Below are 24,157 nucleotides of genomic sequence, written 5' to 3' on the forward strand. Positions count from 1 at the left end.
TTTGGATTATATATATTTATTGTTTGTAGTACATTCACTTTCAAACAAGTAAAACATGATTTATAGTTTCAATAGAATATTTTTTGTTGCACTAAAATAATTTTTTAAGAAATATCACACATTTCCATGAAAAAGAAAATCTGAAGGTTGTGGAAATTGAAAAAATGGAGATTAATTTAAATTGATTGGTGGGTGGAATGAGTTTTGTCGATCAAATTTCAGAAGATGACAACATTAAAAGGGAAGATGAAATCTATTTCACCAAATCCAACCAATCTATTGTTTTGTTGATCAAATTATCCAATTCAATATATTTCTATAACAAAGCAACAATTAACACATGTGATAAAACAAATGAATATAATGCAAAAAATAAGTTTACAAATAAAATGAAAAGAAATGATAAAAATTGAAATACATAATAGCTAGGAATTATATTAAAAATCAAAAAGATTCGAGAGTTTCGAAATCTGTGAATTAATTTGCTTTGATAATCTCAAAAGTCTCTTTTTACAATGAGGCTAATGATAGTTTATGCATATAGCTTGAAAAATAGATTTAATTTATCTTAATAATTCGTCTAATGATATTCCACGTTCTCTTTTTGATAAAAAACTTATTATTTTTTTCGTGTTCATAAGAAATGATAACGAAAATAACTAAAGTAAATTAAAAATCTAACACCATATTTATTAAATAGCAACTTTTCTTTTCTTTCTTTATTTGTAATTTTATTTTTCAATTAGTATTAATTTGTTCTCAGTTATATTTGGTAGATATCAATATACAAGAGGAATGTTCTTGTTTGCCTATCCTAGTTTATGATTTTACTCTAAAAGGAATTTTATATTTAAAAATAATTATTGGATTATGTGAGATAATAATAAATCTGGCCACACTAATTATTTTTCTCAAATTTCAACGAAAAAAATATCTTACATTACCGAAAATAATGACAGATTAAATCTAGAAGTAATAATTAGATAAGAGGTATAATAATAACAATTAAATAAAGTAGAATGAGTAAAACATAACCTTCGTTTTTCGTCATTAATGTTATTAAGCAAAATATCTAAATTTTTAATTTAACGGTCATTAATTAATAATCCACAATATTAAAACTGTAAATTTGATTTTCAATAGTCAATTAATATAATTTTTATAAATCAAATAATTCAGTATAAACAACCATTTTTTTTATTATCTATCATGTTCTAGACTAATGTATAGCTTAAAGTCGGAAAAAAGAAGAAGAAAAAGTATAATCATATAAAAAGTTATACATCAACTAATTAGGAATAATATCAATGTTCAAAATTGATTTAATTATTATCTATAAATATTATTGAACAATAAAAAAAGGCTTTTGTGTTTATGGAAGTATAAAAGTCAAAATTAAAATTTTTAACTTAATCTAATAATTAATTATTATAAAATTTAATGATTAAACCATTTATGAACTAATTGGAAAGAAAAAAACATGAAGTAAATATTTTTCCATATAGTTTTAGTTATGTAAGTAACATTTTTGTTGTTACCATTGAAAGCAAAAGAGAGAGAAAGAATGGTTTTGAATTCAAAAGGAGTGGACAAGACAAGACAACCTGGATGCAGTTTCCACGCGTTGTGTTCCTTCTCCTACAAACCCCATTTCCTTCATTCACTCAACATTCTCAATGATTCTCAATTGCTAGAACAACAACACTTTTCCCATACCCAAGTTCACTGCTTCTCAATCCCAAAGGTCAAACTTCATCATTCAATTGTACTTATTCTATGCATAATTTGTGTTTTGGATCCCACATCTGATTTCTTGTGTTTCACATCGAATTCTAGCTTGATTTCATGACCCTTTTAGATTTTATGCCTGTTCTGTTCTTGATATGAACCTTCTCAGTATAGTTTTAGACTATACTAATGATCAGTGACTGACTGTTTCTTGTTTTTGTTTTCGCTTGAAGTACTGCTTGTTGTGTTTCACCAATCTCAAAATCTATCTCAAGGAGATCTCCTAGCTGCTGTATCTAATAGGGTTATCTTATCTCAATGATTGTGATTGGGAGAAACTGCCTATGAATTAGGCTTAGGTGGTAATTCTCTTGGTGATAATCTCAGCATGTCATTGAACGTATCAGTTTATTAGTATTAGGTGTGTCTCTTCGTTCTACCACTTTTTCTAATAGAAAGAAAAAGGTTTGAATTGGGGTCAATTTTCTATGGTGAGTCTTGGTTTTGCTGATTTGATTTTTAGTGAAGTCTTGTCATGTTCGTTTTTGGTGCCACGTTATTGCTTTTTCTTTCTTTTGCTTTACTATGAAGATGGATGAATTTGAGATACTGATTGAAAATGTGATTGGGGCTTTGCTTACAATTGAACTTTTCCTCTTTTTGTTGGTCGGAGTGGGATATTTGTATTTTACTGCATTCACCTTTCAGATTTGTAAGAAACTTCTACTTGTATCTCACTCCATGTTTGTGTGCTCTTCAATTGCTATGATCCATCACAACTTTGCGGAACTCAAAAGTTAATTGACAATTTCATACCATTTTCTTCCTTTTGCATCTGTTTGAGTCCTGAATGAGGAAACAGTATGTGTTGCACATTGTTGTTGCAGGGGCGTTGCAGTGAATTGGGTTGATGTGCGATGCAGAGATCACGAAAAGCTCTTCTGGAAAGAAGGGCTGTAGAGAAGAAAGCTACAAATGGGAGGAACTATCTCTATAAAATATCTCTTTCGTTGGTCTTTGTTTTGTGGGGCTTGGTCTTTCTCTTCAGCTTATGGATAAGCTGTGGCTATGGTTATGGAGGTATGAATTTCGTTCTCTGCTGGCTGTGTTTTTAGCTGTTGAGGCATGCTGTGTGAGAATGACATTCAATTCCTTCTCAGCATTTATAAAATGTAATTTTGCAGAAATTAGATAAGCATAAGTACAACACAACGTGAAAGGTGGCATATAATCTTAAACAGGAATTGCGTATTATTAAAAGAGTTACAAATCTAAAAAAATGTTTTTAAACTTTTACAATCTTTACTCTCGTTTTTCAATACCATGGAATTTTGACTTTATTGATAGAGAGAAGAAGCCTTCGTATTGACTTGTAAGTGCTAAGTAGGTGAATAAATCTGACAATTTCATTACTCTAAATTTACAAACACTTTCTAAACAGAGGTCAGCTTTGTATGCTACTGCCATTTTTTCTGAATAACACTTGGAAAACCCTTTTATTTTGTTGCTTAATAATTGGATTCAGCAGTCTAGTTGCTATACAATATACAGAAATGTTGAACACTTTAAAGTGAAAAAAATAATTAAAAAGAATGATTTCAACAAACCGAAATTCACATTAAGCTTTAATGTAATCAAAGGAAAGTCCAAAATCTGACTGCTGATTGCTCCAGCCCATAATTAAATTTATTCTGTCTGAGGAATCTTCATACTGTTATCAGTGAAGAAATGTTATTGTTACTACTGTTTTATTACTTTGTAGTTTTGAATGCAAGATAGTTCATGCTTCGTTCTTTTTCTTGCTCGATTATCTACTGCACACATTTATTTCTTAGGAAAAAGTCTCTTTAACAACTCTTTTTTGACAACTTTTTGACAACACATACGTGGCAGTCTATGATTGGTCTGTTTCAAATATTTTTTTAAACATAAATTTAAACAGACCAATAAAATGATGACACATGTTCTGTTGTCAAAAAATTGTTAAAAAAGAGTTGTCAAAGTATCATTGTCCTATTTCTTATTGCATTTCTATATAAAAAATATTTATATTGCTGCCTGCCCTTCATTACCTTGGAAGAAAATTTGCACCTTGAGGACAAAACAAACAAACATAAATGAAAAAAACAAAAGAATCCTTTTTCCTTGCATATGTATGTAGCCTATTCTTATCTATTCAGTTTATCGTCTATATTTAGATGGGTGTAGAGAAGTTCCAGTTGGTGTATCAAATTGGCATGAAGATGAACACAAACAATGTAAAAACTCTAACTCTGCTGATGAATATTTGACTAAAGAGACAGATGACACCTATACTCCTTCTGGGACTTTCTCCTCTGATGTTGCCAAATCCAATGGTTTTATTGTCAATTCAATTTCCAGTGGAGAAAGTATAAGCAATGTTGCACCGCGTGACAAAGAAAATTACATTTCTCCTAAGATAGAGGAGCATGAAGTTGAGAGATCTGAATCTTCCGTGAAACTTCAAAATGATGTGCACAAGAGCAATCACTTGTCTCAGGCAATGCCTCTTGGTCTTGACGAATTCAAAAGTAGAGCAATCGGTTCTAAAATTAAGTCTGGCACTAGTCCGCATGGAAATGTAATACATAGATTAGAGCCTGGTGGTGCAGAATACAATTATGCTTCCGCAGCAAAGGGAGCAAAGGTTCTAGCTTCGAACAAAGAAGCCAGAGGTGCCTCTGATATCCTAAGCAGAAACAAAGACAAATATCTCCGTAATCCGTGTTCTTCAGAAGAGAAATTTGTTGTTATAGAACTTTCAGAAGAAACCTTGGTAAAAACAATAGAAATAGCTAATTTTGAGCACCATTCTTCCAATTTCAAAGATTTTGAATTACATGGCAGTTTGGTCTTCCCAACAGACAGTTGGATATTTCTCGGGAACTTCACGGCCTCAAATGTGAAGCAGGCTCAAAGGTTTGTTCTTCAGGAGCAAAAATGGGTGAGATATCTAAAATTGAACCTTCAAAGCCACTATGGTTCAGAATTCTATTGCACACTTAGCATTGTTGAAGTTTATGGGGTGGATGCCATTGAGAGAATGCTGGAGGATTTGATATATACTCAAGATAAACCATTTGTGTCTGGGGAAGGTAATGGTGAGAAGAGGGTAGCACCATCCATCCTTGCTAACGCTGAAGATTCTGGTGATGTTCAACAAAATACTTTCAGAGGGATCAATCCTGATTCTACTTCAGAAATCTCTTCTGAAAACAAAGAATCTGTAATTGTGAACAGTAATGTTCCTGATCCAGTTGAAGAAATCCGTCAACAAGTTGGCCGGATGCCTGGGGATACTGTTCTCAAGATTCTGATGCAGAAAGTTCGCTACCTAGACTTAAATTTGTCTGTTTTGGAGCAGTATATGGAGGACTTGAATTCCAGATATGTCAGTATTTTCAAAGAGTACGGCAAAGACATGGGAGAAAAAGATCTACTTCTACAGAAGATCAAAGAAGAAATCAGGCGTTTCCTTGAACAACAAGATGTTATGGTATGATGTTATGTTTCTTGCTGAATATTTTTGGCAATATCTTTCTATAGTTATAAAACATCACTATGGTTTAACTTTCTGTTCACCTAAAACAAATTTTTTGTCTATGCAGATGAAAGAACTTAGTGATCTTGATTCGTGGAAGTCCCATATTTCTGTGCAACTGGATCATGTACTCAGGGACAATGCTGTTTTAAGGTGAGAACAAATAGTACATTTTAAAAAAAATATATATTTTGAAGGTTAGTTTCAAAAGCTATTCCAAATAACTTCTCAAAATAACCAAATATTTTTTTTTTCTGCTTCTGTTTATTTATTTATTTATTTCTTCAAAAGCATTAACTAAAACAAGAAGATTTTTTAATGTGCTTTTTTTAATTCAAAATACAAGTGATTTTTCATAAAGAAAGATGAAACAAAGGGCCTTGTGAAGATTATTATTATAATTATTTTCTCAAATAAATTTGTAGTCCCTATATAAAATATTGTTTTTTATTTTGGTACTAAATTGTTTCCTACTTTAGTCCTTATATCATTTTTGGTTCTTATCTTTATTAAGTGATGAACAGAGGATGAAAACATGGGTAATGTTTCCTATATAGTGGATTCAAATTAAAATGAAGTTGTTGGTAAATTTGATGGGGAGAAGTTTATTTATGGCCTCACAAACCAATATAAGTAAACTTTATACCATATTAATCCAAAACCTTAATATGTAGGATTTCATATTCATGCTCACCCTTGAAGAGAAATTTTAAAGAAGTCATCCATTTGTTTGTTTGGTAATGCAGGTCTGAGGTTGAAAAAGTCAGGGAAAATCAAGTGTCAATGGAGAACAAGAGTGTGGTTGTGTTTTCTGTGTGTGTTATTTTTTCAGTTCTTGCTATATTACGGCTATCATTAGATATGATTATGAGCATCTATAGAGTGTTCTTCAGTTTTGAAAGAACAATAACAACCTCCAGGAAATTTTTCCAAGGGTTCTCTTCCTGGTTTCTCATATTACTCAGTTGTAGCATCATTATTTTCACATTAACTTTATGATAATCCATTTTCAAGCCATCTTCTGCATGATTCTTGGTGATTCTGTTGTTTCATTCTTTGATTTTGTATGGATACTTTCATTCTGGGAAGTTATTGGAATTGGAAAAGTTCTTTAAAATTGCGTGAAGAAGTTCTGTTACTTCACAAAACACCAATGAAAGATAAACAAGCCACGGCATCTGGTGCATATCCATAAAAGATTGAATATTAGTCTTCATCACATTGATGATGAGAATGATGTTTAAGTCTTCCAATTTCTTATCTTGCCAAACTTTTTAATTAGACAACCTTCGATCTGTAAGAGTGTTGAAAGGAAATTGTCCACACGTAATAAATAACACATAATTGCTTTCATAATAAGCTTAACCATTTCATAGACTTTATGGTGAAATGAATTGTTCTGGTATATTTAGTCTAAGTTGTTTCTTGATCAATGCTTATTGTAGTTATTTTTTTTACCAGCATAGATTGAAGTTGTTTTTCAATTGGTATAAGTAAGAATTTTCTTAAAAAAACTTGATAGAGCTATTTTACCATCAATATCATTCAAGATTATTTTTGTCTATACTAATGAAATTAATTTTTAAATAATGTGTAAGACAATATTTTATAGTTATTAATAGAAATTAAATTGTGATTGATATTCTGAACAAAAGTTGATAGAGCTATTTTGCCACCAACCATTCAAGATTTTTTTGTCGATACTAATGAAATTAATTTTTAAATAATGTGTAAGACAATATTTCATATTTATTAATTGTGATTGATATTGTTAATTGTTTTTCCTATAGTTGGAGTTATTCTTTATTTAACATTAATAAATAATATAAAATTTATAGTACGAATAAAAAAATTGGTGATAACCATTAAGGATAATTTTAGTGCAAAGAGATTAATCCATAAATAATAAAAACTTAATATTTAGAAGTAAAAATGGCTAAAATACATGTAATACAATAATGAGCAAGTTGTCTACTAAATATTAGCCTTAATTAATCATAAAACCAGTCTTGAAATCTTAAGTCTAATTAGTTTAATTACAAATTTTCAAAATTTACAAAAGTGGTCCTAGAAATCTTGTAAGACTTACAAATCAAACTCCTTATAGATATTAAAAAGAAGTTACAATAGTTTAAAATTGTTAAACCATTATCCTAGATAAATTGTATATTTTACTGAGTTCATAACAGAAAGTTAAAGACATTTTTATTCACAAAAATTTGGTCATTGTATATGCTGCTAATAGGTCCTTCCCACTTTTCTAAATTAAGAAATTTTGTCTTTATATATTACTAATAGGTCCTTACCAGTTTTCTAAATTAAGACTTTAGTCTTTATATATTGCTAGTAGGTTCTTAACAATTTCTAAATTAAGAATTTAATCATAATATATTGCTAATAGGTCCTTACCAATTTTCTAAGCCAAACTTTAGTCTTTACATATTCCTAATAGGTCCTTAGCAATTTCTAAATTAATAATCTAGTCCTAATAATCTAGTCCTTAAGTTAAGAACTTTAGTCTTTATATATTGCTAATAGGTCCTTAGCAATTCCTAAATTAAGAATTCAGTCCTAATATGTTTGAATATTCGTTGAAATATTCTTTTGGTTTTCATGCATGCATACTTAATAATACCTATCTTCCATCTTTACTTTTTGATGTAACCTTCATTCATTTCATGTCCATTCACATGCATCTCTTTTGGACAACCTTTGGTTTTTTTTATTTTGTTTGTTTTTTCATGTTTCCCATTCCTCTAGTGTATGTACCTACACTTCTTTCCTTTTTTTTTTTCACTTTATCTCTTCTATTTTAATTCCATTCTTTTCCTTAGATTCTTATCAACTCACCCTTGTTTTGGATCTTCTTTGATGCCATCTTCAATAGTTTAAGCTATAAAAAACAAAGTACCAAAATATATGATGCTTTGTTTTACATGGTCAATTGGTCGTGTAATGCCAAATCAAAAGCTTGGACCATCATAAGACAGGCCATGTCAATGCCTTGAAAAATGAAAAATCCCATCATAATATGTTATCTTCCTTTGAGTAAAATAAAACCAGTAAGGTATAAATATACATCAGTTGTTCTTTAACAGATGTCTTTCAAAAAATATGTTACAAAAACAACTTTAATTAGGTATGCCTACTTATATAAACTTTTTCTTCTTTTGCTAAAGGAAATGTTAGATTTTTTTTTATCCCACTGAAAAGTGCATGAACTTCATACACACTGCAAATACCTAGATCCTTCAAGTAGGCAACTGAATAAATTATGAAGGCAAATGGAGAATATAGCAAAAGAATAAGGATATTTCATATTTGGTTCACATAATACCTCTTTAATAGTTTTCATGCAAGGAATATGAGATAGGGAATCAAATCAAAGCCACCCATTTCTTATATTCTCACAAGCTTTCAAAAAATGTACATAATATTCCCTCTTATTAGTGGAATATTATATAGAAAAAAAATGGAGTTTTGAAGAAAAAGAAAAGCTTTTATAAAGAGCTTATTGTGCTATCCTTGTGCAACTCAGCTTCAAACTACAGCCGTTTCTCACAACACCTTCTTCTACCTATCTGTTTATCTTTCATAACAAAATTTCAATTTGTTTGTATACATTCAGCAATCAGCAATGGTTGAGTTACAAAGCATACAATGATGTCACTGAATTTCAAGTGGGTTGCAAATTGAAGAGGTTTGCTTGATTTTTGTTCAAACATGGCTGCTGTGAATGAATGGCTAAATGGTTATTTGGAGGCCATATTGGACGTGGGAAGCAGTGTGAGGAAGAAGAAGAAGAATGATGATAAAGTGAAGATTGCAAAGTTTGAAGAAGATAATAATGATGCGAGGGTAGAAAAGTTGTTTAATCCCACCACCAAGTACTTTGTTGAAGAAGTTGTCAATAGCTTTGATGAACATGACCTCTACAGAACCTGGGTTAAGGTTTGTCTAAGCTTCTTTCTCTCTCTGATTCAGTCACTGAAATTTTGATTAATATGCCACAAAACCAGTTTTCATTAATATGCTCTAATGTTTTATAAATATAAAAAAGGGAAGGTTAATGACAAATTATATCTGAATTTTGTCTGGCACAAATTTTGGATGTTTTATAATAAAGTAAAACAAGAATATTTACATTGTATTGGGACCACTTTTATAGAAAGGGAGAAGTTGTAGCTTCTGAATACTTTTTTATGGGGTGGCAGATAGCAACAAGATGATGGTGTTAACCAATTATTGATATCATTAAATCATTTAACTAACTTTCTTACAACTATAATCTAATAGTAATTATTTATATTGTCTTTTTGTTGATTTGTAATGTGAAATTATCTCTTTCTTTCATTATCCCTTTAGTTTTTGAATAAAAACAGGATTACTGAATTAGCTGCATGATTTCATAAGTAAATTCAACCATATGCATGAACTGACAAAAAGGAAAAAGAGTTTTCTACTTGCTAGTATATTATAAGCTTCAAGATAAATGCAAAGGTATATGACATGATTTTCCAAGGAAAAATAACAGGATTTCCTAACACCAACATGAATTTAATTACCTGGTGCAATATTTATTCAGCATGGTAAGTGGAGAAATTCTTTTGGCATCCACAGAAGAGAAAATGTAGTTAATCATAAAAGTCTATAGAATATAATCTCTTGGCAAAGATGGATGAAGCCATAATTTTGGATGATGGAAGCAGGTTGAAAAAAAATTGGTAGTAAAGGGGAAAATGGTTGGATTGAAAAGGAAGAAGAGGCTATTTTGTGTAATCCTAAGTGGAAACATGAGTAATGGAGATTGATGCATTATGCAGGTAACAGCTACAAGGAATAGCCGTGAGCGTAGTAACAGAATGGAGAATATGTGCTGGCGCATATGGCATCTCACTCGTAGAAAGAAACAAGTAATCATCATATGCTTTCTCATTGTATCGAAAATACCACATCGACTAAAAATAAGTTCAGATAATATATACATGCGAGCGATGCAATCCTCACCTAATAAGTTAGTTTTGTGAAGTTGAATTATACATAGACCTACTTTCTCAAGATCATTGGAATCATTATGCCATTGTAATTATTATTGAAGACACTTGTCTGTGCTTTCATATCTATCATTAGTACATTACAATTATGTCACTTTGAATATGAAATAGACTATGTCACATTTAATTTAGCCTACCTTAGCTTTCATCACTTGAAGATAGTTAAATCCTCTTATATGTAATATCAAACTTAAACTTGATTATTCCTAGAACAGAGGTTTAGGTTTAACTTTAATTGATGCAGATTGCATGGGATGATGCTCAAAAGCTTGCAAGAAGGCGTCTTGATCGGGAAAAAGGGCGTAATGATGCTGCAAATGACCTTTCTGAGCTCTCAGAAGGTGAGAAAGAAAAAGGTGATGCCAATAATAATGGTTTGGAACCTCATGTCAAGGATGATATTTCCAGAATCAGTTCTGAAATGCAACTTTGGTCGGAAGATGATAACTCTAGGAACCTTTATATTGTCCTAATCAGGTATTACCTACATTATTCATTCAATCATTGTTGGTATGTTACTGCAAAAGCCATCAAATTTCTCATAATAATGGATTGTGATCACACAATAGTATAAAACTGTTTTACATTTTCAATGCATAACTTTTTGGTATTCATGACAACAGTTTTAATGTTGTCGTGTAGTATTCATGGTTTGGTACGAGGCGATAATATGGAACTTGGGAGAGATTCTGATACTGGTGGTCAGGTATCTGTTTACTTTAACAACCGAACTTTTGTCCTATGGCTATTATATATTGTTTTTTTTTTCCTTTGGCTATCTATTACTTTGTCACTCTTATTTGTTTTTGCCTCAATTTCAGGTGAAATATGTAGTGGAACTTGCTCGTGCTCTAGCCAACACAAAAGGAATTTACCGTGTTGATCTATTGACCAGACAAATAGCTTCACCAGGAGAAGTGGACTCCAGCTATGGAGAGCCTATTGAGATGTTGTCTTGCCCCTCTGATGGCAGTGACTGTGGAGGAGCATATATCATTCGTCTTCCTTGTGGACCTCGTGATAAGTAATTCCCACACATGAGTTTCCATTTGGGTTAAGGTCATAAAATGGAACTTGATCTGTAGAATGCATTGATTCATGCAGGTACATACCAAAAGAATCCCTTTGGCCACACTTACCTGAATTTGTGGATGGTTCTCTGAGTCACATTGTGAACATGGCAAGAGTTTTGGGGGAGCAAGTGAATGGTGGAAAGCCAACATGGCCTTATGTCATCCATGGCCACTATGCTGATGCTGGGGAGGTAGCAGCACACTTATCTGGTGCATTGAATGTGCCTATGGTGCTCACCGGTCACTCGTTAGGCCGGAACAAGTTTGAGCAGTTGCTGAAGCAAGGGAGGCTCTCTAGGGAGGCCATAAATGCAACCTACAAGATCATGAGGAGGATTGAGGCTGAGGAGTTCAGTGTGGATGCTGCTGAAATGGTTGTCACTAGCACAAGGCAAGAGATTGAAGAGCAATGGGGACTGTATGATGGGTATGATCTCAAGTTAGAGAGGAAGCTTAGAGTCAGGAGAAGACGTGGAGTGAGTTGCCTTGGAAGACACATGCCAAGGATGGTGGTATGTATGCACAATGTCACTATTTATTTCATGGTTTTATCTTGTCAAACAATGTTCACAGATGCTGATGTGTGTCCTTCTGCTGAATCTTTCCTCAGGTCATTCCACCAGGCATGGACTTCAGCTATGTCACAACACAAGACACAGTGGAAGGTGAGGGGGATCTCAAGTCACTCATTGGATCTAACAGAGCTCAAAGCAAAATGAACTTGCCTCCAATTTGGTCTGAGGTCTTACAATCTTCCCTCCAGTCACCATTTTTTCACCACAGCAATTCTTGCATAGCATTAGCACATTGCTTATAAGGACAACAAATGAAAAACTGAGTTGTGTTTTTCCATGCAGATAATGAGATTTTTCACAAATCCTCACAAACCAACAATATTAGCCTTGTCACGCCCTGACCCTAAGAAAAATGTCATGACTTTGCTCAAGGCCTTTGGGGAATGCCAAGCCCTAAGGAAACTAGCTAACTTGGTGAGTTTTCCATTTCTGTTTGAAAAACAAAATGTAGATTTGCTATATGATTATTAGCTTGTGATAGAGTGACATCTTTCTACTCTTGTGGCAGACCCTCATACTTGGCAACAGAGATGACATAGAAGAAATGTCTAACAGCAGCTCTACTGTTCTTACCATGGTACTCAAGCTCATTGACAAGTATGATTTGTATGGTCAGGTTGCTTACCCCAAACATCACAAGCAATCTGAAGTTCCAGAGATATATCGTCTGGCTGCAAAGACAAAGGTGCATTCTTTGAAGTAAACTTGAAAACACCTAATTATGTATAGACTTTGATAGGATGAGAAATCAAGTCTTTGTTGGTATAAATAAACTACTTACAGGAAAATAGCAATATTTCAACTTGATAGGCAAAGCAGAGAAAGTAGGCTACATTGATGAAAGTATAAAAACTCAAATTCAAAATACTTGGAGTTTAGTTCTCAGTCCTATTGAAGTCGTATGTCCAATAATCAAACCAAAAATGTCTTGATTGTTGTCTTGACAGCTAATCTGACTTTATCTGCCTTGTCTTTTTGGAACATTACATTTTCTAACAGTAACACATACTGGTTTTGTCTCTTAAAGGGAGTTTTTATCAACCCTGCCCTGGTAGAACCATTTGGTCTTACACTAATAGAGGTAAACCGCTGAACTATATCTTAAGATGTTAATTTTCAGATGGCTAATAGGGTCAGTGACATTCAGCTTCTGAAATATGATTTAACAATTCACTACATGGAAAATTACATTGTTTCCTTTTTCTTCCCACATTTCAGGCAGCAGCTTATGGTTTACCTGTTGTTGCAACAAAAAATGGAGGGCCAGTGGATATTCTGAAGGTATACTATAAATTATAAATCCATTTTCTCCCATTTTTACTTCTCACTTACTACACCTTTTATTTGTGTTCTCTTTAAAGTATATATTTTATGTATGTTAGTTCATCATGTGTTACACATCATTGCAGGCACTCAACAATGGACTCTTGATTGATCCACATGACCAGAAAGCCATAGAAGAGGCACTCCTAAAGCTTGTTGCAGACAAAAATCTTTGGCTAGAATGCCGCAAAAACGGCCTAAAAAACATCCATCGTTTTTCATGGCCTGAACACTGCCGCAACTACCTCTCCCATGTTGAACATGGCAGGAACCGCCGCTCCACCTCCCTCTTGGAAATTACACCAATTGCTGAAGAACCAACAAGTGACTCGTTGAAAGATGTAGAAGACATTTCTTTTAGATTCTCCACGGAAGGGGACTCCAAGCTGAACGGAGAGACGGACCCTGCAGCAAGGCAGAAACAGATTATTGAAGCAATCATTAGCAGGGTCTCTTCCACTGGCAATTCTAACAACAGTTACTTCCCTGGTAGGAGGGAAAGTCTTGTGGTAGTAGCTGCTGATTGTTATGATAATGATGGAAACTTGGCTAAGGCTTTTCAGACCATCATATTGAATGTAATGAAAGTCGTGCGACCAGGCAGAATCGGTGTGGTGCTGCTTACTGGTTTAAGTTTACAAGAGACAATTGAAGCATTGAACAGCTGCCAAGTGAACATAGAGGAATTTGATGCTGTGGTTTGCAACAGTGGAAGTGAAATGTATTATCCATGGAAAGATTTAATGGCCGATGCTGATTATGAGGCCCATGTTGAGTATGCTTGGCCAGGTGAGAATATTAGCTCAACAATACCAAGGCTTGCTAGAATTGATGATGAAGAGGAGAACGACATTGTAGAGTATGCAAGTGCTTGCAGTTCAAGGTGCTTATCCTATAGTTTGAAACCAGAAGCCAAGGTAAGATAACATGTTTCTTTTCTTAAATGCTGTAACTTTATATAGAGACAACTACAAGAAGATCCAAGTGAATGGTTCGACTTTTCTTAAATGTTGTAACTTTTTAAAGTTGTGATGACAATTTGCAGACCCGGAAGATAGATGAGCTGCGGCAAAGGCTTCGAATGAGAGGCTTACGTTGTAACCTTGTCTACACGCATGCAGGAGTGAGATTGAATGTGGTACCACTGTTTGCTTCAAGAAAGCAAGCACTAAGGTGAGGAGGAACATTGTTGATTCTTCCCAACACAACATATATAGGAAATTCAAATGCTGATAAAACTACATGTGAAACTTATGATGTCGTTGTTATTGTGCATTCAGGTACCTGTCGGTTAGGTGGGGGATTGATCTAGCGAAAGTGGTTGTATTTGTGGGAGAAAAAGGAGATACAGATTATGAAGAACTCATGGCTGGCATACAGAAGACAGTTGTTCTGAGAGGGGCTGTTGAATGTGGCAGTGAAAGGCTTCTTCGGAGCGAAGACAGTTACAAAAGAGAAGATGTGTTCTTCCAAGATAGCCCCAACATTGTTTATGCAGAGATGAGCTATGAGGACTGTGATATTTCAGCAGTTCTGAAGCATCTCAAACTATCATGATTTCTGTTTTGGTCACTGTTTCTAAATTTCACCATAAACATAGATATAATTGCATAGTATACATAGAACAATCTATACCTCAGCTTCAATAACACACAATATCTTACAGTTTCTTCTTTTTTAAATCCAAACCGAACGGATGAATACCTGTAAAATGTATTCTGATATTCAATATGATTAGTTATTACAGTTAAATATTAAATTTCTAATAAATACGATTATCTATCTCTTTATTTTATCTGTTTGTCATTATAAATTTTACAGTGAAATTTTGGTTAACACTAATTTATTTAAAGTCTAATATTTCATAAATATGTTTTATTTTGATCTTAATCATGTTAAGTTTGTTTTGTAAAGATCATTCTAAAAATAAACCTATAAGACATAAAATATAGGATAATGATATTTAGATGACATTTTTTTGACAACATTTGAACATTGATTACGTGTCAATATGTGATTTTTGTGGAGTAATATTTGACCAATCACATATTGACACGTAATCAATGTTCAAATATTGTCAAAAAAAATATTGTCTAAATATCATTATCCTAAAATATATCTCCAATTTGGTTTTTCTTTCTATCATATACTTTTGTTACTCACTGAAAAAAAAAATGTACAAATAATTATTGATATTTAATTAAAATTTGGGATGATTATGTTTTTAATTCGAAAACTTTAAATTTGAATTTAGTTTCTATTACAAACTTTGTAATAATTTCATTCTATATTTTATAAATCAATGTATAACATTTCCATTATAACAATTTTTTTTTTATGATATAGTAGATTATGTCATTGACTTTCAATGACATCTTACATTTATTTATAAATTACTGAATAAAATTGGTACAAAATTTATAATATACATGACACTCAGTTTTATTAATTAACCTTTAAAATTATCTATACGAATAATAAAAGTAATGTTAGTTATTTTAAGGAGATAAAGTTAAAGAAAATTTTAGAAGAAACAAAATAGCTCGTGAAAGATATATTTAGGTTAACCTTTTATAAATTAAAAAAAAATGTTAATTAAATGTTTCCAAAGGACACTGTTTTTGTTAGAAAAATAAAATTTCTAATTAAAAAAATGATAAAACTTACTTTTATTCTGAAGATTTAATGGTGTTGCGAGAAGGCGTGCTTATAAAAGGAACGATTCAGAAAACGATGAAATTTTGTTGACATTTGGCATGAAAATTAGGTCATCAGTTGTGCTATTACTCTCGTTCGTTTCCTTCAACGTAACTCCAGAAAGAAACTGAGACGAAACGATCGGCGATTTGATAAAAAGCGAGAATGATGATGCGAAGCTCAAGATCTAGAACGGGAAGAAGACCGTTGAAGCTTCCTTGGCGGAACCTCATCGTTGTCTCTCTCGCCATCTTCGCCATTGTTCCTCCAATTTTCTTCCATTTTCGCCTCCGACGCTTCAACCAGGTTCCATTCCCCTCTCACTCGCTCTATGCTAATCTGAATTTTTCATAAACTACGCTGTTTTCGTTTTCGTATGTAATTCATCATTATAACTATAGCTGCGACGCAGATTCGACTCATGAAGTGCCGTTGGCTCAACAATCCTCCTCTCATATGCGCGCACGGTGGCGATTCCTCCAAGGCTTCTCCGAACACCGTAGCCTTCTCTCTCTTTATCTCTCTCTTCATTTTACGTTTTTCATTTTATGTTGTAGCTGAAATTTTGGATTCTTCACTCTATTTTCTTCGTTTAACCTTTTTCTTTTCTTTTCATGTTATAGTTTATAATTTTGGATTCTTCGTTTAACCTTTTTGCATTTCATGTTATAATTGTTAGTTTCGGTTTCTTCGTTTATTATTTGACGTTACATTTGTTCATTTCGGATTCTTCATTTATTATTTCGTGTTATAGTTGTTAATTTCCCATTCTTTGTTTGATCTTCTTTTTTCTTTCTATTTCATGTTAGTGTTGCTGATTTCGGATTCTTCCTTTAACCGTTTTTTTTTCTTTCATTTCTCGTTATAAATTCTAATTTCGGATTCTTGTGATTTTTATTTTCTTCGTTTTGCATTTTTCATTTCATATTATGTTGAGGTTGCTGATTTCGGATTCTTTTTTGCTGGCAGATGGCTTCGTATTTCCACGCTATTCAGGCTCACGCGGATTGCATTGAGATCGATGTTTCTCGGTCTTCAGATGGAGTTCTGTTTGCCCTTCACGACAGGTACTTTTGCCTTCTTCTCAACGTCGTTAAACTCCAATCTGTACTACCATTTGTTGAAACCATTTTCTATTTCACTTCTGTTGCCTATATGAAGTCAACAAATTTCATGAAAATGCTTGTCATGTATTTAAGGCTTTCTTGTGATCACTAGTTAGTGTACGTAGGCTCACCTTGGTAAAAACACATTTCTTAACTCAATTAGATGAAGTTCTACCTTACTTGAAAAAATTAGGCTAACAGAGAATTGTGTTCCTTTATCTGCATTTTGGTTAGGTTTCAGTTTCGTCCCTTCAGAGACCAAAGTGAAACTTCTTGAAAACAACTTGTTAACTCAATTAAATGAAGTAGTATCTTATTTGAAAGAATCAGGCAAAACTAGACTTTGTTCCTTTACAATTACGTATTAGTTTAGTCTCTTAAGTTGAAAAAGTTTCATCTTGTTATTAGACTAAATTAGTGTGTTCATTTTTGCCCATATGGGTATCAATCTTGGCTAACGGGACATCTTCTCTCACAGTTTGCCACATGTCACTATTTTGACTGGATTTGTGTGATAAATTGATGGAAAATCAGATTTGGTTTAACAGAACAATTTTAAGGGACCAAGGGGAAACTTTTGAACTTAAAGGACCAAACTGAAAGTTAAAATATAGCTAAACCCAGATTCTATTTTAGCCAAAAAAATCAAGTTGTTCATTTTTTTTGTATTAATTATTATTTTTTTAGATTGAGTTAAATCTTTTTGTGTGAAGAGATAGGGTTATAACCACTTTGAGATTCATTCTCACACGATGCAGGCAGGGATTTGCAGCAGTTAACTGGAAATGATAGTATAAAAGTTGGTCACATGAACTCAAAACAGGTGAGACTGCAGCTTTCATTTTGTGCATCCTTTTCGTCTAGCTGCTAGTGTATTGTTTTTGGGGTTTCTAGTTTTGTTTTCCTTGGTGGTCCTGCTAATTTATAAGCACCAAAGTTGAGTGCATTTTTGCTGTTGGTACACGTTCATACATTTTAAGAACATTTCCTTTATTCTATTTCTCCCTTATTGAGAATTCTTTGAGACTTCAGAAAGGAGTAACATTGACTAAGATTGTGTTCAGTTTATTTCTGTAGATCAGAGAGCTTAGTCTTTCTCAACAGTCTAAGTCCAAGTTTACTGATGAAACTATACTTACAATCCAAGATGCTCTGATGGTATGTTCACAAGATTCAGATGCTCTTTCTTTTCTTCCCTCTTGGTTTATTGAATAATTTTAGATCTACCCTTTCACCATGTTTGTTATACTTGCTTCATCTTTTATATTGTATTTTTTTATTCTATTGATGACAATTATCTCTTTAAATTTTCTTTCCAATGTTATATATTTTGACTGTGGTTCCATTACACTTTTTTCTAGTTGACTGCGAATTCAGTGCGACAGATAGTTTTAGATGTCAAGGTTGGACCCCCATTTTATGAGAAAGAGCTTGCCAAAGATGTTCTCTCTGCTGTAAGTATAATACTTCTGTGCCTTACATGTTCATCTACTTGTGATTTTCAGTTCCTTTTCCCTTTATGATTTGTTTGAATGAGGACTGAGATAGAGGTTGAAAGAGGATGAAGGAACGAAATAGGAATGATAAAAGCAGGAATTAGAGTAAGAAAGGATGAATGGAGAAAATTGATATTTATATGAAAAATATTTTACAATAGTTAGAAAAATGTAGTTTTTTAGTAGGTGCAATCTTTTATATATTTATATTTTTAAAATTAACTTATAATATTAAAAAATATTGCAAAAAAAGAGAGATAATTTTTCTCCCATTTCATTCAAAAGGAATTTTTTTGTATGGGTAAAGGCTTTAGCTTGCCCCCTTGAGTTGATAACCTTCTGGAAGATGTATAAGCAGCATGATGAAAAATTTCCTGGCTATTGTGCATATAATCTTTAATGTTGACTTGTTGGGCTCGTATTTATTTAACTTTTTCCAATGTTAATTTGTTAGATTATGAACTCAAACAAATTAATAACAAATAAGCAATTAAACTCTATAATAAGAAGCAATTCTCAATACCCAAAGAGCGTACATGGATTGGTCATTGGAAACAATGTAGAAAAATGGTATCTGAACTTCCATCAATATAGCACCTGAATGTTTCCTCTTGATTTTCTCTTCTAATGGGGATGAAGAGAAATGAATACAAATATTAATTACGTGCTTACATATGGAAACCGGGACCATAACCCCTTTATGTAACTTCCTTCGGTTACTTTTTCTAAAAATCAATATTTCTAATTTGGTCTCTCATCAAATTACAATATTATATATGATATCTACACAATTAATATTTCATATTTTTTTAGTAAAATTTATTTTTATTCTACTAACATCTTTATTATTAAAGGAACCAAAACTCCTCTATTTGCTATATTGATTTTGTTTCCTCAATATTATTAAATTCCCCATGCTCTCAAATAAACACATGGTTTCAACTCAATGTTTCTCTTTTTCTTTTTCCATTTAGTTCAACATGTATATTCAAAATATTTTCTGCTTTTGTGGGCCTGTAGTTTTCATCTGGAAATAGCAATATATCTGTTTCAGGTGGGGAAGACACAGTGCAGCAACTGCCTCATATGGGCCAAAAGTGACAATGTAGCAAGGGATGTAATTAAACTCTCATCAAATATTACTGTAAGAAGCAGTTTATTTAGCTTTGTTTGCATGTCTTCTCATGTTTTTGATGTTACCATTTTGTATGAAAATCTTCTGCTGTTTTTATGATAGTTTTTCATTATTTTTTTTTTTTTGAAGATTTCAGTCTAAAATGATAAGTGAACATAAGAACAAAAGATTGTAGTTTTGGTTATATTGGCTTGTAGAGCCACTTAGCATTGAAATTATGGCCGTTGCAAGTGATTTAATATAAAATGTGAATGATAATTACTGCTTAATAAAAGATAACGCTTCTTAGAGTTGGTGTAAAAGTGGTGCGCAAATAACAGATTCTTTCTGCAAAGCATGGAAATACCCTGGAATTGTATTATAGATGTGTTATGTTTGCTTGAACTTCCATTGAGTGGTGTGTCTGTCTGGGACGATGCAGGTTGGCTACATTGTAACGAGGGAATATTCAAGTGGAGTTAGGTCAACTTTGTTGAGAATGAAAGGTGCGGAGGTTGTTGGTGTGTATCATGGATTGATTGATGAAAAGATCGTGAGAGTTCTGCACAGGTATGTTTTTTTATTAAAGAAGGGTAATGATACATAGACAACATTTTTTTGATAATATTTGAACATCATCATGTATCATTGTGTGATTGGTATAAATGACACAATGACACAGGTATGTTTTTTTATTAAAGAATGTAACTTGCAGCCGGAACACATGTTTTTACCATATTTTGCTTTGTGATGAACAGGAGGAACAAAAAGGTGTATGCTTGGACAGTTGATGATGAAGAATCCATGCGAAGAATGTTGGTGGAACATGTTGATGCTATTATTACGAGCAACCCAACTTCTCTTAAAGGCATAATGCAAGATATCAAGCTTCAATGTCTTGAAGAAGGTTATTCCATACCACGCTAAACAAAATTTCAACAATTTTAGAGCTCCTTTATATCTTGTGCTCATTAAAATACTAATCCTTTCTGTAACATACATTTAACAACAAACTCAACTATATTTCTTATTTAATGCCTATTTTTAAAATTTTTAAACACTACTTTCAATACTTTAAAAATTTTATATTAATTCATACAAAATTATATGAAAAATATTAAATTAACGAAAAATTTATTAAATTTCAAATTTAAAAGCAAAATTTTAAAAAATGTTAACTAATAAAGTCCTAATCGTCGATTTTTGAAAGCTGGCGGGATACCAATGGTTTTCTAAAATCATTGAACTCTAGGAACTTTTATTTGCGTTTTTTATGTTTTCTTGTTTCTTTATGTTTTTTATATTTTTAATATTAAAAAATTGTAATAATAATATATTTTTAATATATTTTCTTATATTTGTTAACGATTTTTTTTATATTTTTTAATAATAAAATTGTAAGATATTGAAAATTAAAAAAGAAATATAAATTTTAACTAAAATTTAAAAATAAAAATTTCTGAATAGGCTTTCCATTAAAAAATCAAAATACAGCGGCTGGGACAATTCTTTTATGTGCAGAGGAGAGAGTAGAGAAAAGTAAAAAATAGTATTTAACTTGGTAAAAACTTTTATTATTGAAGGTTATATTTAGAATTATGAAAGTATAAGAAGAAGGAAAGCATGAAGCACTCCAAACAACATTATTTTTTAAAAATCACTAACTAATAATTATATAAGTTAAATTGATATATTCAAATTTGTTATAATTTTAATATTTAATCCCGATGGCAATGTGTTATAAACGAACTTCTCTAATTTCATTATTTTTACTTTACGCAAACAAATATTATAAAACAAATATGATTTTTTAATCATTAACACTAACTAAACTCTCATTTTTTCAATACAACAATACCTTTCATTTTAATAGCAACTCAAGCTTCTGACATATCACATTATGTCTGCATGAAGAATGTCAACAAGGCATAGAAAGGTTCAATAATCAAAGGAAGGGTCCAAATAACACAGCCAGAAATTTAAAGTGCAAACAAAGCTGAGAGGCAATAATTTTTCTTAATCAAGTTGCAGATGAGAATATAAAAAATGACATTTCTGAAATAAGAAATACATAATATAGTCTTCTTAAAGATGAATACATAGTTAACAACACCACTTAGAACACTCATTGCAAACCAGCAAAGATCAATCACAGCATAAATGACTTCATAGTAAATTAGAAGCTTGATTCAAAGGGAAGTGGTTTGACATGAAGTGGCACTTTCATGAAGGTAACAAGCCTAAATGTCTCAGTCATGTCTATGTCTTGTACAGAAGAATGAGATGTAGGTAGCTTCCAATTGAACCAATAAAGAAGGTTGGCCAGTATATACTCAACATTAGCAAGTCCAAAGCTCATTCCAGGGCATGTCCTTCTCCCAAAACCAAATGGAATAAATTGGCCTTTCAAAGGAACATTGTTATTAGCATGTCTCTCTGGAATGAACTCTTCAGGCCTTTCCCAAACTTCAGGGTCCCTCTGAATCTGCCATGTATTCACATATACCATTGTTTTGGGAGGAATATCATATCCTCTCAGTTTCAATGTAGATGATGTCTCTCTAGGAGGCAAGAGTGCAGCAGATGGATGTAACCTTTGAGTTTCTTTCACTACACATTTCATGTAGTCCATTTGCTTTATGTCATTTTCTTCTACTTTTGATTTATTCCCTACAATTGTTCTCACCTCTTCCTGAGCTTTCTTCAGCTTCGTTGGATTTCTCATCAGCTCTGCCATAGCCCACTGTAGTGTTGATGCAGTTGGGTCACTTCCTGCTATAATCAAATCCTGAAATTGTAAAAACAGTATTAGTAATAATTCTGAACTCCACCTTGTTGTTTGAGATACAACAATTCCATTTGGTCTAAAGTTATAGCATGTAATGTTTTGGTCTCTCAAGATGCATGTCTATAGATTAGGCCTTATAAGTGTCAACTTGCCATTATGAACTGGCAAGTAATTTCATTTCATCCCTTGAAAAACTAATTGGGATTGACAAAGCTTTGTAAAGTGAGTCAGTTAAAGTGTTTGAGAAAAACAATAAAAAGAAGGCAATAGAACAGAATAGGAGGAAAACCATTATAATTGATTTGATGTCATCATTGGTGAGCTCAGAATCAGGCATGGCATTCTTCTGATATTGGATGAGGATATCCACAAAGTCGTTTTCAGTGGAGCGGTGATCAGCTTCCCTCTGAACCTGCTTATGCTCCTCAATTAACTCATCTAAAAAGATATCAAATGCTTCAAAAAGGGCTTTGAATTCTTGAATTTTGCCAGTCAGAAAATCAACCCAACTGAGCAAGGGAAAGTAATCCCCCACAGTGGCAGCTGCAAATTGAATCATCAACCTCCTTGCAAGCTCTTTGACCCTGCTGCTATTGACCTTCTGTCCAAGAGCACATTTACAGATGATGTTGTCTGATACTTCAAGAAGCAACTCACTTAGATTCACAGAAGATGCTTCTCTCAAGGTTGCTTTGCCTATCTTTTTTACCAATTCTGCAACCTCTTGTTCCCTGATGAGGTGAAGTGGCTGCACCCTTTTGGCACCGAGAAGTTCAAGGGAACATATTTTTCTTTTCAGTTTCCAGCTTTCTCCATAGGATAAAAAACCAATGTTATTACATCCGTACAGCATGTACCTGGCTGCTGTGAGTTGGGGTCGGTTTGAGAAGGTTATGTCATGATTTTCTATGATTTCCCTCACCAAATCTGCTGATGAAATCACCAAAGTCTTAGTCTGCCCCAACTGCAACCACATCAGAGAACCATGCTTTTGTGAGAGGGAACTGAAAGAACGGTATGGCAATGTGCCTATCTGATGAAGATTGCCAATGATTGGTAACTTTCTTGGTGATGGAGGCAGATTGAAACTGGCTTTGTTTTTTGATCTTCTTGCTAGCTTCAACACANCAACAGCAAGAAGAAAGAAGAAAAAATATGGATACCAAATAGAAGAAAGAAAAGCTATGGTAAGTTGTTCTTGTAGCCATTCTATAGAAGCCATTGTTTATCCTGCCACACTCATCTACCACTCACACTATATATAGTAGGGGTGGGCAAATTGAACTGAACTGTACTGCTAAAAACAGAACTGTAAAACAGTTCAGACAAACTAAACTGAACTGTAAAACAGTTCAGACAAATTGAACTGAACTATATTTTGTTTTATCAAACTGAACCGTATACTGTACTAACTGAACTGAACTATTAACTGAACTGTAAACTGTACTAACTGAACTGTTAACTGAACTGTAAACTGAACTAAACTATTAACTGAATTGTAAATTACACTAACTGAACTATTAACTAAATTGTAAACTACACTAATTTTAACTAAACTATAATATAAACTGAACTGAACTAGTAACTATACTAATTTTAAACTGAATTGTACTAATTTTTAAACTAAATACTATAACAATA

The 24,157-nt window shown here is 32.6% G+C and overlaps 4 protein-coding genes across 7 annotated transcripts; 3 read left to right on the forward strand and 1 right to left on the reverse strand.

Annotated features, from left to right (window-relative positions):
• Positions 1–1,565: 1,565 nt before the first annotated feature.
• On the forward strand, positions 1,566–6,319 carry LOC106762750 (SUN domain-containing protein 3). Of its 3 annotated transcripts, none has more exons than XM_014646802.2 (5): positions 1,566–1,744; positions 2,616–2,808; positions 3,927–5,245; positions 5,358–5,443; positions 6,037–6,319. In XM_014646802.2, exons 2-5 carry the CDS (start codon positions 2,646–2,648, stop codon positions 6,287–6,289), a joined length of 1,821 nt encoding a protein of 606 aa, XP_014502288.1. In that variant the 5' UTR covers positions 1,566–1,744; positions 2,616–2,645; the 3' UTR covers positions 6,290–6,319. The 3 variants fall into 3 exon arrangements, with proteins under 3 accessions (XP_014502288.1, XP_014502291.1, XP_022637290.1); XM_014646805.2 differs by lacking the exon at positions 1,566–1,744 and adding an exon at positions 1,756–2,090; XM_022781569.1 differs by lacking the exon at positions 1,566–1,744 and having other exon boundaries at positions 2,660–2,808; positions 4,111–5,245.
• Positions 6,320–8,508: 2,189 nt separating this feature from the next.
• Positions 8,509–15,079, forward strand: LOC106762335 (probable sucrose-phosphate synthase 4). Of its 2 annotated transcripts, XM_014646198.2 has the most exons (14): positions 8,510–9,241; positions 10,114–10,203; positions 10,589–10,821; positions 10,987–11,050; positions 11,166–11,368; positions 11,449–11,929; positions 12,028–12,159; positions 12,275–12,406; positions 12,501–12,677; positions 13,020–13,073; positions 13,211–13,273; positions 13,402–14,232; positions 14,361–14,488; positions 14,596–15,079. In XM_014646198.2, exons 1-14 carry the CDS (start codon positions 9,014–9,016, stop codon positions 14,870–14,872), a joined length of 3,093 nt encoding a protein of 1,030 aa, XP_014501684.1. In that variant the 5' UTR covers positions 8,510–9,013; the 3' UTR covers positions 14,873–15,079. The 2 variants fall into 2 exon arrangements, with proteins under 2 accessions (XP_014501685.1, XP_014501684.1); XM_014646199.2 differs by lacking the exon at positions 10,114–10,203 and having other exon boundaries at positions 8,509–9,241.
• Positions 15,080–16,035: 956 nt separating this feature from the next.
• LOC106761212 (glycerophosphodiester phosphodiesterase GDPD4) lies at positions 16,036–20,763 on the forward strand. The gene is made up of 9 exons (XM_014644739.2): positions 16,036–16,318; positions 16,425–16,511; positions 16,982–17,079; positions 17,881–17,941; positions 18,196–18,276; positions 18,480–18,572; positions 19,669–19,758; positions 20,171–20,298; positions 20,487–20,763. The coding sequence occupies exons 1-9, from the start codon at positions 16,178–16,180 to the stop codon at positions 20,653–20,655; spliced, it is 948 nt and encodes a 315-aa protein (XP_014500225.1). The 5' UTR covers positions 16,036–16,177; the 3' UTR covers positions 20,656–20,763.
• A 381-nt stretch (positions 20,764–21,144) lies between these two features.
• On the reverse strand, positions 21,145–23,825 carry LOC106759761 (cytochrome P450 71A1-like). Its single transcript, XM_014643093.2, has 2 exons — positions 22,806–23,825; positions 21,145–22,516 (listed from the first exon to the last, which is right to left on the reverse strand). The coding sequence occupies exons 1-2, from the start codon at positions 23,736–23,738 to the stop codon at positions 21,905–21,907; spliced, it is 1,545 nt and encodes a 514-aa protein (XP_014498579.1). The 5' UTR covers positions 23,739–23,825; the 3' UTR covers positions 21,145–21,904.
• Between the last annotated feature and the right edge of the window lie 332 nt (positions 23,826–24,157).

Source organism: Vigna radiata, chromosome 5 (genome assembly GCF_000741045.1).
Source record: "Vigna radiata var. radiata cultivar VC1973A chromosome 5, Vradiata_ver6, whole genome shotgun sequence".
Lineage (NCBI taxonomy): Eukaryota > Viridiplantae > Streptophyta > Magnoliopsida > Fabales > Fabaceae > Vigna > Vigna radiata.

Excerpts from the sequence above, each read along its gene's own strand:
- LOC106762750 (XM_014646802.2), top strand. The coding sequence starts at position 2,646 with ATGCAGAGATCACGAAAAGCTCTTCTGGAAAGAAGGGCTGTAGAGAAG. Across the intron at positions 2,809-3,926 it reads CTGTGGCTATGGTTATGGAG|ATGGGTGTAGAGAAGTTCCA; the intron begins GTATGAATTTCG and ends GTCTATATTTAG. Across the intron at positions 5,444-6,036 it reads AGGGACAATGCTGTTTTAAG|GTCTGAGGTTGAAAAAGTCA; the intron begins GTGAGAACAAAT and ends TTGGTAATGCAG.
- LOC106761212 (XM_014644739.2), top strand. The coding sequence starts at position 16,178 with ATGATGATGCGAAGCTCAAGATCTAGAACGGGAAGAAGACCGTTGAAG. Across the intron at positions 16,319-16,424 it reads GCCTCCGACGCTTCAACCAG|ATTCGACTCATGAAGTGCCG; the intron begins GTTCCATTCCCC and ends GCTGCGACGCAG. Across the intron at positions 18,573-19,668 it reads CCAAAGATGTTCTCTCTGCT|GTGGGGAAGACACAGTGCAG; the intron begins GTAAGTATAATA and ends TATCTGTTTCAG.
- LOC106762335 (XM_014646198.2), top strand. The coding sequence starts at position 9,014 with ATGGCTGCTGTGAATGAATGGCTAAATGGTTATTTGGAGGCCATATTG. Across the intron at positions 14,233-14,360 it reads GTTTGAAACCAGAAGCCAAG|ACCCGGAAGATAGATGAGCT; the intron begins GTAAGATAACAT and ends GACAATTTGCAG. Across the intron at positions 14,489-14,595 it reads TCAAGAAAGCAAGCACTAAG|GTACCTGTCGGTTAGGTGGG; the intron begins GTGAGGAGGAAC and ends TTGTGCATTCAG.